Source organism: Scyliorhinus canicula, chromosome 17, assembly GCF_902713615.1.
Source record: "Scyliorhinus canicula chromosome 17, sScyCan1.1, whole genome shotgun sequence".
Classification (NCBI taxonomy): Eukaryota; Metazoa; Chordata; class Chondrichthyes; order Carcharhiniformes; family Scyliorhinidae; genus Scyliorhinus; species Scyliorhinus canicula.
Window position 1 is genome coordinate 50,593,453 of NC_052162.1, and position 13,672 is coordinate 50,607,124.

Below are 13,672 nucleotides of genomic sequence, written 5' to 3' on the forward strand. Positions count from 1 at the left end.
CCCCAGCCAATCATGCAATGGGGACGAGCATGAAGTCACTGGCTCTATTGTTACCTCACAGGGCTGAAGGTCCAGCCGCTATATTTAAGCGGCACCTGGGCAAACATCCACTCCTTGCCATCAGTCTGGCTGTATATGAGGGGTTTGAAATCCCTGGATTTTCGGTGCTCCCTCTCCCCGCCTTCAGATCGGTCATGTACCTAGCCCTGCAGAATTGGAAGCCACATCCTCCCTACACCCTACATCCTCCCTCAGTCATCTTTGACATTCCTTCACCTCCCCTGCCTTGCCTTCAGTGACCCTCAACCCACCCACATTGCCCTTGACTATCATTCACCCTAGAGCTTCCCATGCCACCAACGGTAAGCCCTCAGTGTACTGGAACTGCCCCATTACCCTTGACCTGCTATCCATCATCCTCAACTCTCCTTCTGTCAGCCCTGCCTTGTGCTCAGTTTCCCTTCACTCACAGGACCTCACCATTGACCTTTCCTGTATAGCCCTTCATCTTCCCACAATCTTGCTTGACCTGCCATCTGGATATTGACCTGTATCATTCAGCTTTCTCTTCGTCTTACACATACCTTTGTGGGGCTGCCATCTCCCATCCTCCCTTGCTCAGCTACCCCCCCCATTTCCCTTTCCCAGCCACCACCTGATCTCCATTATGCATCAATGCCTCCTCTCCCCTGGTTCAACAAAGTTCCCCATACATTAAAAACAACTCCTACACTGTCCAAATCCCCCAGGAAGATAAGCTTGCCTGCTGCATGCCACCTTTAACCAGTCGTGAATCTGAAGGCATGTGCTTCTCATTTGTTGCACAATTTAACTTGTCAAAGTTGTGTTTTAATGAGCATTCATAACCTGCCAATGTATTAAAAAGAAGCTCGACCCCCACCCTCAATCTGCCAGCAATTTTGTAACTAACTTTCATTCCACCATCGAAAAGTTGACATTTAATTCCTGCTCACTTTATTAACCGATCCCAGGAGTTTCACAAGATCCTGCCTATGTAAAATGGCCAAACTAATACCAAAGACTAAAGGGCAAAGAATCAAAGGACGGGGTTGCAGATTAGATGTTGGGTAGGTGGTTGTAATGTCAGAGGCACTAGACAAGGTGGTCTGTGCTGTGGTGTAAATTAGGAGTTTAGAATTAACCTTGTCCTTCATTATTATCGTAGAGTGTAGGTTTTGGCTACAAAGAACAGAGGTAATATGGGCGTGATCTAATAGCCACGGCGGACGAGAATCCGAGTGAACCGGTTAGATCATGGGAGAGTCTGAAATCGGGAACCCCGCTTGTAGTGATCTCTATCTGTAAATACATGAGTATATGTAAATACATGATTAGTTAATATGCAGTCAGTACATTCAGATGATCACTAGAGGGCAACACTAACAGGGAGTATATAAGCAAGCTCAAGCAATTTTCCCGCTTTTCTCTTCATGTGTGTTGTAGCCAGAGGATAGAAGTGTGACCAGCTCAGAGTGTAGAGTATTATATTCATTGTTAATTTAATTCAATCTTAGTTAATTGAACTACTCGTCAAAGTATTAAAGTAAAGAACTCACAAGCATATTATTTTGTTACTCAATAAATAATTTGTCATCAACTGGAAGACTTTGAATGTTTATCATCAAGTTAAGTATAACTCGGCAAGACAAATGAGTAGCATATATATTACATCCCTGAAATATAACACTGTTAGGCGGCAATAAGTTTCCGATCGAACCGGTCCGTTCCTGTTGGTGAAATCCGGATCCCGCGAGAAACCAATAATTACCAATTGAGGCCAATCTCCATCCCATTAACAGGAAGGACCTCCTGTCTAACGGCCTCCTGTGATCTAACCGGCTCCCAAGTGAGCGGTCATGCCCTTTAGCCCACCTGTTGTAAAAGGTGAAGCTAGCCAAATGGCTGCTGTGGGGATCGGAGGAAGTGAATAGCCATCTTCAAAACTGGGCAATCAGTCTGGGAGCACTGGGTCTGCTGCCTCAGTAGCTCCTGCTGTGGCCTGAGGTGCGCATGTGGGGTGGGGTCCCCCAGCGCAAGCAGCCCATTGGATGGCACCCTCAAAGATGGCACATATGTACGGGTGGGGGAGGCTTGTGGGATTAGCGGGCACCAGGGTGGAATTGATTGACGGTCTCCCTTTCCATATTGCAGATATCACAGTATGAATGATATTGTGGACCCTGCAGCAGCTTCCCTGGTGGCAGTGGCAGTCCAGGCGGCCAGACACCGGAGAAGGAAATGGCAGCAGCGTTGACAGCGCCTCACGGTGGAAGTCCATATTCAGGGGCCCACCCTACACCCTGATGACCCCGGCCCATCAGGCCAGGAAGGGACGCAGAGGGGGAGGCCAGCGAGGGCTCAAGGTCACAGGCGTCGCTGGTTATTCGAAGAGATGTCAGACAGCATGTACCACAGGAGGATCTGCCTCAACAAGGGGACGGTGCAGCATCTGTGCCATGTCCTTGTGAACTTGGCACCACATGGAGGAGGAGTATACCTGTTCCTGGTGGGCATCAAGTTCACCGCAGCCCTCAAGTTTTACGTCTCTGGTTCATTTCAGGGCTTGAACGGGGAATTATGTGGCATATCCCAACCAACAGCCCACAAGTGCATCTGTGAAGAAACAGATGCCCTGTTTGACCGGGCAGATGACTATATAAACTTTGACCTGGATCAATCCCATCAAGATGCCCAGGGAGCAGGATTCCCGCCATCGCCAAGATGCTCCAGGTCCAAGAGCTAATTGATGGCACGCATGTCGCCTTGTGCGCACTGGGCAGTCCGGGAGCCAGGTTGGCCGTCAGGAAACACCCAGCAGTTCCCATTCGCTACCACACTTAAAAACTTTTCCGTTGGATCGCGTCCTATATAACTTGTGGTGGTCAAGTCACATCTGACAGTGGGCTATAAGTATTGTGTGTCTGAGCCTGCAGCGAAGTTCTGAAGTCACAAGTTGATAATCAAGGGTGCTATATGGGATCTGTGGTGATTACACAATTGTTTAAATGTAGTATAATCTCTTCCTCTGAGTATAAAGCTATCCTGTATGTGCAGCTTCCAACTGCAATCTACTGAAAAGCTCCAATAAATTCCACTAATGAAAGTTGAGCAGATGCAGCCCTTAATGTAAGAACAAGAACTAGGAGCAGGGGTAGGCCATCAGGCCCCCTGAGACTGCTCCGCCATTAGATAAGATCATGGCTGATCTTTTTGTGAACTCAGCTCCACTTACCCGCCCGCTCACCGCAACCCTTTATTCCTTTACCGTTCAAAAATCTATCTACCTTTGCCTTAAAAACATTTAACAAGGAAGCCTCAACTGCTTCACTCGCAGAATATTCCACAGATTCATGACCCTTCGGGTGAAGACGTTCCTCCTTAACTCAATCCTAAATCTGCTCCCCCTTATTTTGAGGCTATGCCCCCTAGTTCTAGTTTCACCCACCACTGGAAACAACTTTCCTGCTACTATCTTATCTATTCCCTTCATAATTTTCTCTGTTTCTATAAGGTCCCCTTCATTTTTCTAAATTCCAATGCATATAGTCCGTCTACTTAGCCTCTCCTTGTGCTACAAGAGTCCTTAAGAACATTAAGAATGTGAATTATTTTGTTAAATTTTTATTGTCTTACCTAGGCACTCTCACCAAGAGCAACATAAAGAGATCTGCCTCAGACAGTTTTCTCCGGTCACCTTCAAACATCCTCAGGCGCTTTACCTGAAACAATATAATAAATTAAAATAAGCTGATGAATCTATTGTGGTATTGCTCACTTTAGTCTGGCACCTTGAATGTAGTGTCTGATGATTACTACGGGCTGAATTTTACGTGCCCTTGGAACTGATGGCACTGTTGCTAAGTTCATTGTCTTCTTGTTGTTGTTTAAATGAGCTGGGTAGACTTTCATAGTCTTCTTCTAGTTGCTCAAATAAGGTGGATAGACCTTCATAATCTTCTTTATGCATGGTTGTCGCTCTGGAGTCTTTAATTGCTTCCATTCTGGAGTCTGTCAATGATCTCTCTGTGGAGGCTTCCATCACTTTCCCTGTGAAGTCTTTCATCGCTCTCTCTGTGGAATCGTGCAGTGTTCTCTCTGTGGAGACGATCAGCGTTCTATCTACGGAGTTGTTCTGTGCTCTCTGTGTGGCATCGTCTTTTCTTGGTTATTTGACAGGTTGCTGTCATTCAATGTATCAACAATCTTCCATTCCATCATGGTAATGGGTTCGTCTACCATGGGTAGAGTCGTATTAAGCTTTTCAACCGTGTTACTGATGCTATGATCATCATAACCGAATGACTCAGCCATGTCTGAGTATTATTCTTCAATAAACAAATCATCTTCTTTGGTTTTGGATTTGTTAATGTGCTCTTCAAGTTTAATTAACAAATCATCTTCTTTAGTTTTTAATTTGTTAATGTGCTCTTCACTTTTTATGCTACAAATTGTTTGTTCCGAAAGTTATTTTCAACTGTTATTTTCAAATTCAAGCATTATTCTGCCTTTTGAGGTAGAAAATGTGGGTTTTGTAGCTTTAAAACTGTTATGTTTGATTTTTGGGCAGTTTCCTTTTAAGTGGGCGTGGTATGAGTCTTCTGACATCATGACGTGCGCGATGTTATGCGTAATCATCGATTGTGCATGCGCAAATTGATCTTCCTCTAGAGTTAGCTCCTTTTTCAACTGCGTATTGCAGCTTCCCACGCATGCGCAGAACGGTATTTTGCCGGTTTGCGTCTTTTCTGGATGTGCGCATGTGTGTACTGCACACATGCAAGATGGATGCCATCCAAAACATGCTTCTTCATCGAATGCGATACTGCCTCTACCTCGTGGTAAGTTTTCGTGCCATTGTCAAGAAATTTATACTCTAGGTATTCATTATATTGATTCTTTGATTGTTCGTGATACAAACATTTTTCCATTGCTGTTTTAAGTGTTAAATCATTTTGCATTAAGAGTTCCTCCCTTAATCTTTCATCTCTTATTCCAAATACTATCTGATCATGAATCTGACAATCATGCAGCATTAAAAAATTGCAGGATTGTGCTAATAGTTTAAGATCTGTGACAAAGCGAGTGATTGATTCTCCATTTTTCTGTAAATGCTTGAATCACTCCAGTGTAGGAGCTGGTTTAGCACAGGGTTAAATAGCTGGCTTTTAAATCAGACCAAGGTAGGCCAGCAGCACAGTTCAATTCCCGTTCCAGCCTCCCCGAACAGGTGCCGGAATGTGACAACTAGGGGTTTTTCACAGTAACTTCATTTGAAGCCTACTTGTGACAATAAGTGATTTTCATTTCATTTGTTTGCATTTTGTAATGATCTTCAAATTTTGCGACAATCACCCCGAAGTTAGTTTTATCTTCGCCTTCAGCATATATGAACGCATTATACATTTTGATAGCTTGCTGACCTGCCATTGACAGAAGCAAAGCTATCCATCTAGATTCAGAGGCTGTATTTAAGTCATGAGTTTCCAAATAGAGCTGGAATTGCTGTTTAAATAACTTCCAATTAAGTTTTAAATTTACTGGTCGTCTTCAGCTGTCCGGGAGCCTGCACTTGATCCATTGAATCGATTTGCTGTCGAGGATACGTTTGCTGCAATGACTTCCACAGTCGAACAGTCAGTATTGGAACATTTTATTTTATTTTCTAATTTTATTACTAGTTGTTCTTAAAGCTTGTTTTTATCTGGTACCATGTTATATTACTGAATTGTAACATAAATATTACTAATTTGTCTTGCCGCATTGTATTGAATTCTGTTGACAAACAGTCAAAGTCTTCCAGATGATGACAAATTATTTATTGAGTAACAAAATAATAATCTTGGGAGTTCTTTCACTTTAATACTAGACTAGTAAAACAAATAAGTAAGATAAGATTAAACTAACAATTATGATAATACACTACACTCTGATCTGATCACGTCTTCCATCTAGCTGTTCTCCACACACACTAACTAAAGAAAGAGCGGTAAACTCCTTATATAGCTCCTGTTAGTATTGCCACCTAGTGGTCATCTGTCCGTACTTACTTTACATTAACTGAACATGTATTAACACATACAGAGATCACTACAGACATCGGTAAACAAATAGGTTTCTATGACAAAAGACTGTCATTTTATTCAAGATTTATTAATTAATTGAATTTAAATTCCACAGCCTTGGTGGGATTTGAATTCCTATCTCCAAAGCATTCATCCAGACCTGTAACATTACCACAATGCTACTTTCTCCCATGAGAGAAATTATTGTAACTAAAGCCCACAGACTGAGAGAAAGAGATTTTAGTTTTTATTTTTGCAATCTCCAATAAACCAAATTCATGAGATTTCCATTTCCCAATTGTCCTCATAACTGACAAAATTACCTCTTCAGCTTCTGGCAGTAGTTTCAGCAGCTTATTCAATTCCTCAGCCCCATATCCTTCAGCAGTTCCTTGTTTAATATCTTCCACAATTTCCCACACCGATCTTGGGATGAAAAGGATGATCAAACTCAGTATAATGTTGCTTACATAGTGATGACTGCAGTGTTTAAAAATAATACTATGAAAAATTCATTTGGCCCAATTCTCCTGTCCTCCTTCAGTTTTACAACCGGGACCTTGGATTCATGTTGCATTACATTCATCCCCCACCATCTGACCTGGGCTTGTGAAATCCTACCAACTCTCCTGGCTTGAGACAATTCACACCTCTTTAACCTGGGGTTACCCCTATCTCTGGATCTGTAAAGACTTAATTACGTGCAAATGCTCGCATTCAAAGCATTGTCTTGCATCGTTGACTTTGTCTAAATATATATGTTTCTGGAACATACCTCTTCATTCACTTGAGGAACGAGCAGTGCTCCGAAAGCTAGTGTTTGAAAAAAACCTGTTGGACTTTAACCTGGTGTTGTAAGACGTCTTACAGCTTTACAACTGGCAGCAGAGACTCCTCAGACTGGAGGAAAATATCTAAAAAAGCTTGCTTCTTTCTCTAGGGCAGAATAGAGTTGGTTACTACGCCCGCCTGTCGACTCTCAGAAGCCCACTGTCTTATCACGCTCAATTGAGCTCTGATTGGTCGTGGAAGGAAATTCCAGGACAATTTGATAGGCTGACACCTCTCCAACCCATCCAGGCACAGCCCCGCAGTGGCCAGAAGACGTACTGCAGTGCTCGGGATCATTCTTAAGGTACATCCAAGGGGTCCAGGAGGTAGGAAGATAGGGAATGCCCTGGGGAGTTGGTAGGGGGTGATCGCAGTATCGAGGGTTAAGCCAGGGGAGGAAGGAGGGCCAGTGCTCCCAGAACCTGGAGCAAATGGTGCCCCAAATCTGAAGGGGCATTCAGAATGAGGTGCACCCCTCACCCCCACCTTCCCACCCGAGATGGAGAATTTTTAATTTCTCTGTTTCCCACCTTGCTCAGACCAGTGCACACCATCCTATTAACAAAAGTTTGTGTCTGAGTCAGGACTGCCAGGACCCTGGAGGAAATCCTGTCCATGAAGTTTTATACTTCCCCACCACCTCAGAATTCACCTGTGGGGAGCGTACAATTCATAGAATCCTTACAGTGCAGGAGGCCATTTGACCCACCAGGTCTGCACCAACACCCTGAAAGAGCATTCCTTCTAGGCCCACTTCTCTGCCCCACCCCGCAACCCCACGCATTGCCCATGGCCAATCCACCAATCACAGGTCACAAGTTCAGTAAACTTCAAAGCAGCCATATCCAATTAGAAGTGCCAATAATCAAGAGTGATTAATACATAAGAACATAAGAACATAAGAACTAGGAGCAGGAGTAGGCCATCTGGCCCCTCGAGCCTGCCCCGCCATTCAATTAGATCATGGCTGATCTTTTGTGGACTCAGCTCCACTTTCCGGCCCGAACACCATAACCCTTAATCCCTTTATTCTTCAAAAAACTATCTATCTTTACCTTAAAAACATGTAATGAAGGAGCCTCAACTGCTTCACTGGGCAAGGAATTCCATAGATTCACAACCCTTTGGGTGAAGAAGTTCCTCCTAAACTCAGTCCTAAATCTACTTCCCCTTATTTTGAGGCTATGCCCCCTAGATCTGCTGTCACCCGCCAGTGGAAACAACCTGCCCGCATCTATCCTATCTATTCCCTTCATAATTTTAAATGTTTCTATAAGATCCCCCCTCATCCTTCTAAATTCCAACGAGTACAGTCCCAGTCTACTCAACCTCTCCTCATAATCCAACCCCTTCAGCTCTGGGATTAACCTAGTGAATCTCCTCTGCACACCCTCCAGCACCAGTACGTCCTTTCTCAAGTAAGGAGACCAAAACTGAACACAATACTCCAGGTGTGGCCCCACTAACACCTTATACAATTGCAACATAACCTCCCTAGTCTTAAACTCCATCCCTCTAGCAATGAAGGACAAAATTCCATTTGCCTTCTTAATCACCTGTTGCACTTGTAAACCAACCTTCTGTGACTCATGCACTAGCACACCCAAGTCTCTCTGAACAGCGGCATGCTTTAATATTTTATCGTTTAAATAATAATCCCGTTTGCTGTTATTCCTACCAAAATGGATAACCTCACATTTGTCAACATTGTATTCCATCTGCCAGACCCAAGCCCATTCACTTAACCTATCCAAATCCCTCTGCAGACTTCCAGTATCCTCTGCACTTTTCGCTTTACCACTCATCTTAGTGTCATCTGCAAACTTGGACACATTGCCCTTGGTCCCCAACTCCAAATCATCAACATCACTGATTAAAATACCAGCTAGCTAGGATTGGAGAAAACATTGGGCTGGATTCTCCCCTATCCGGCGGGGCAGGGGGTCCCGGCGGAATGGAGTGGCGTGAACCACTCCGGCGTCGGGCCGCCCCAAAGATGCGGATTTCTCCACACCTTTAGGGGCCAAGCCCTCATCTTGAGGGGCTAGGCCTGCGCCGGAGTGGTTCCCGTCCTGCCGGCTGGCGTGGAAGGCCTTTGGCGCCATGCCAGCCGGGGCCGAAGGGAGTTCGCCGGCCGGCGGAAGTCCGCGCATGCGCGGGAGCGTCAGCGGCTGCTATGGCTGACGCGGAAGGAAAAGAGTGCCCCCACGGCACAGGCCCGCCCACGGATTGGTGGGCCCCGATCGCGGGCCAGGCCACCGTGGGGGCACCCCCTGGGGACAGATCATGCCGCGCCCCCTCCAGGACCCTGGAGCCCACCCGCGCTGCCAGTCCTGCCGGTAAGGGAGGTGGTTTGATTCACGCCGTCGGGACAGGCATTACAGCAGCGGGACTTCGGCCCATCGCGGGCCGGGGAATCACCAGGGGGGGCCCTCCAACTGGCGCGGCGTGATTCCCGCCCCCGCCGAATCTCTGGTGCCGGAGAATTCAGCGGCCGGCGGGGGCGGGATTCACGCCGCCCCCCCAGGCGATTCTCCGACCCGGCGGGGGGTCGGAGAATCCAGCCCATTGTTAGTAATTTAAGCAGATGTAATGCAGAATCTGCCCAGTTTTGAGATGCCAGAAGGATCCATTTGTGCCCCATTCGATGTATATTCTACAATTATCATACCACCATAGTCAGATTATGAGCATGTTCAATCATACTTTACACATCATCATGAACCTACCTTGTTGGATTTCAGAAAATTATTCTAGTGCCACTTTTTACTGTGGGCTCAATTCATGCTGATCTCGATTATAAGTCTCGAGTGAATGGGTTCGAATAATTTGTACTCAAACTAATCATTAACCTTGTCTTCCTCACCAATGTTCTCAACACCTTCACAATATACCTGATTCCAGTTTCGACATCAGCAACCTAACCCATCATCTTAGCACATTAGATTCGTAATTTTGGCCTCATCAAAGAAAAAAACAACTTGTTTTATATGGTGCTTTGTAATGTCTTTCACAACCTGGGAACATGTTTCACAGCCTATTAATTACTTTTGATAACCTGTTTATTGGCAAATGCAGCGACAAAACTGCACAGCAAGTTCCCACAAACTGCAACAAGATAAATCTGTTGCTAATGATGTTGGTCGAGGTATTATTATTATTTTTATTGTCCAGAATACCGGCAGAGCTGCATTCTTCTTTTTCAAATTCAGAATCTTCTAAGCCTACTTGATAAGACAAGTTTATCGTTTCATCGGAAGGACAACAGTGCTTCCTTAGCACTGCATTGAAATACACCAGTGGGCATTGTGGTCCTGCAATGTTAGAGTGATAAATGTGATATTGGATGTGACATCCAATGATCTGAACTGAATAATACAATTTGAAATGTGGTTGTTAACAACTTGTGACATTGCAAGTATCATATTAAGTTCCATGACTGGAGAAACCGGAGTATACATCCTCCTGCGCACAGAGTTCTACATCCACCAATCTGCTTAAGGTGTCTGAACTGAATTCCTATCCCAGTTTATGTGTATCTTAATCAGCTTTGCTAATGTGAATCTTGTTCAGCATTCTCAATTGGATGTAGTTGATTTATTTTCAAACTATTTGATTATATAATAATAATCTTTATCATCACAAGTAGGCTTACATTAACACTGCAATGAAGTTACTGTGAAAAGACCCTAGTTGCCACATTTCGGCGCCTGTTCGAGTACACAGAGGGAGAATTCAGAATGCCCAAATTACCTAACAACACGTCTTTCGTGACTTGTGGGAGGAAATCGGAGCACCCGGAGGAAACCCATGCAGACACAGGGAGAACATGCAGACTCCGCCAGGAATCGAACCTGGGACCCTGGTGCTGTAAAGTAACAGTGCTACCCACTGTGCTATAATGGAAGGCCAGATATACTAAAAAGGTCTTCTCTGCTTCAAGACATCCTCTCACCAGTTCTTAAATGTTTTCTTGGAGCAGGTGATATTCGTGAGATTTTAAATTGTTGCGAGTTAGCTGAATGTCCTCCAAGATTATGATATGGTCTCAGATTTTCTTTTGAGAGGGAGGAAGAAAATCGCTTCACCTTTTTAAAGGCTGGATTAAGCAGTGATATAAAGAGCTGGATGAAGACAATGGAACTGATAAAACATAAAATTAATAAGGTAATATCATTAATGGGAGCATTGTACTTTTTAGGAAAGTATTAGCTCTACCTAAAACAGGTCCTTGGCTCATTGTCTGCTGATGCTGCATCCTGAGCTGTTTCCCTGACAGTTTTTATCAGTTGTGGTTTGCCATGAGCTTCAGGAATAGGGACAGAATGAGAAGGCAGATTCCAACTCTGTCTCAGCTGAAGTGGAGATTTATCCCATGCTGTTGGCACTATTCTGAACCACATTCTAGCTATCTAGCTAATTGCACTCCCCCATTCCCCTGCCACCATTCCCAGCCTCAGTTAACACCCATACTTGTAAAATGCAGTCCTTTTCTTGACTACAGCTCAGAGGTTGCACACTTCCAAGGTCTTAAAAGCTATATAAATAAATATTATTTTACAAATAAGACTTACCTTGGCAGAAAAGACAAAGGGTATAAGTTAAACAAAGAGCAGCCAAGCTTGATATAGGTTGCTCTTCACCCAAACTCTTTGCCATCTCAGGTGATGGGATGATGGTTGAAATTTATTACTGCGGCACAGCAAACAAATAGAGCCTGATTACAGTAGGGTAGTTCACTCATGAGGTCATATACTCTTTCCAGCAAAAAAACATTGAGTGTAAGAGGCTATTACACAGTTCACTGCCTCCCCATTAAAACACTGTACCCAAGTGCAATGTGCAAAATAATTGAATCTCAGGAAATCTGTTCATTAAACAGAATGCTTAAGGTGAAGAATCAGCTAGAGAACCAATCACACAGCAAACAATTTTTGAAAGAACTCACAAAATACTCAAGGTGGACATTAATATCCATCAATTATCAGAATTACAATCTGGCTCCATTCTACCTTTTAAACTGTTTGAGAGATATCCCCACATTCATGCTTCTTCTGGAATCCAGGAGAGATATCTGCAAAGAAAACAAAGAAACCCAATGGTCACTGTGAGAAGTGCCAGTCGGAGAAGGGGAGAATTCATGAGGGTGACTGTGAAAGTGAGAAACAGCAGGAAAATAAAACTTGGTAAAAGAAAGGCATAAATTACAGAACAAAAAAGAAAAGAGAAAAAAAGCAAATCTCATTACGTTGGACCTTGTGTGAGAAATAGTTGCTGTCCACAAACTTTATTCATGTGGTGCTGTGTCTAGTGGAAAGTTACAGCTTACAGAGTTGAAGCACAGGAGATGCCGCTGGCCACTTTCCATATAGGCTGTGAGGTCTGAGGCAACTGGAGTGACACATGCAAGTCCCCTGTATACTTGTCTGTAAGACTTTGAAAGTGCAAAATCATGTGTCAACACGATCAACGCAATGCACAAAAACTAAAATTGCCAGTGAATGTGCATGAACTGCTTTCTTTATCTACTCCTGAAACAATAGGCATGAGATAGCAAACTGGGCCTTGTTCCAGATTATAGAAAGGGCACCAAGTTGCAGCTGAGATGCATTTAATAATAATAATAATAATAATAGCTTATTGTCACAAGTAGGCTTCAATGAAGTTACTGTGAAAAGCCCCTAGTCGCCACATTCCGGCACCTGTCCGGGGAGGCTGGTACGGGAATCAAACCGTGCTGCTGGCCTGCTTTAAAAGCCAGCGATTTAGCTGAGTGAGCTAAACCAGCCCCTTGACTGTGGTGAGTTGGAGGAATTTGACGGTTTCTACTGACCACATAAAGGAAGAAAACTACACTGTCTTGCATAGGCATGGGACCAGTATCTGCAGTGCCAAGAGCACCAGTCCTATGTTGGGATGATCTAGGAGCAATCCCTGGGGGGCATTGCTTCACTAAGGAGGAAGTGATGGAGTTGTGTTACCTCCTCACAATGACTTGGAGCCTCAAACCTGGATGAGGATGAACCTTCCAGTGTTATGAAGGTCACCATCATTCTTTTGGTCTTTACAAATGATTCCTTCCAAGTGGGAGTTAATAACACTTGCAGCATTCTGCAATTTACCGTCCACCGAAGGATCGGAAGGTGACAGATGCAAAAAAAACCCAGAAATACTTTCATGACCACAGGATATTCCCAAGCACTTTACAGCCAATGAAGTAGTTTTGAACCTTTGCAGCTAATTTGCAAACAGCAAGCTTCCACAAACAGCATTGTGATAATAACCAACTAATCTGTTTTTATGACATTGATAGAATGGTCAATATTGGCTCAGGATTAACTCTCCTGCGCTTCTTCAAAATAGTGCCTTGGGATCTTTTACATCCACTTGAGAGGGCAAGAGATGGCAGGTACCCTTGCTCGCCCTCCTGAAGCATTTCACTTATTTCTGCACTGTTACTTAATTCTCGTATGCAAGGAGATATGAAATAATCAGAAAACTCCTTGCTCTTCTGTGCAACTAAAAAGTGAATTTGCAATCTCTTTTCAACAGTTTAATACAGGGAACTCTATTATTTCCCAGTCTTCTGACATGGAGTCCTTGCCATGAGTTTCACCACAAAATTTCCAATTGTCAGGAAGCAGAGATAGTTTTAAGTAATCTATGTTTGTATTGTTGGATATTAGAAATAAAGTATACATTTAAGTGAGTTTAATGTAAATGTTTAAGCGTAATAAAGGATAAAACTCTAGTTAGAT

At 43.8% G+C, this 13,672-nt stretch overlaps 1 protein-coding gene across 1 annotated transcript in view; it reads right to left on the reverse strand.

Annotated features, from left to right (window-relative positions):
* The window catches only part of fhdc2 (FH2 domain containing 2), an 80,600-nt gene that overhangs the window by 51,247 nt on the left and 15,681 nt on the right, over positions 1-13,672 (reverse strand). The window contains exons 3-5 of the mRNA XM_038775953.1: positions 11,927-11,988; positions 6,407-6,509; positions 3,655-3,740 (exon numbers count right to left, since the gene is read on the reverse strand). Of these exons, the coding sequence (XP_038631881.1) occupies positions 3,655-3,740; positions 6,407-6,509; positions 11,927-11,988 (251 nt within the window). The remainder of the gene's footprint in view (positions 1-3,654; positions 3,741-6,406; positions 6,510-11,926; positions 11,989-13,672) is intronic.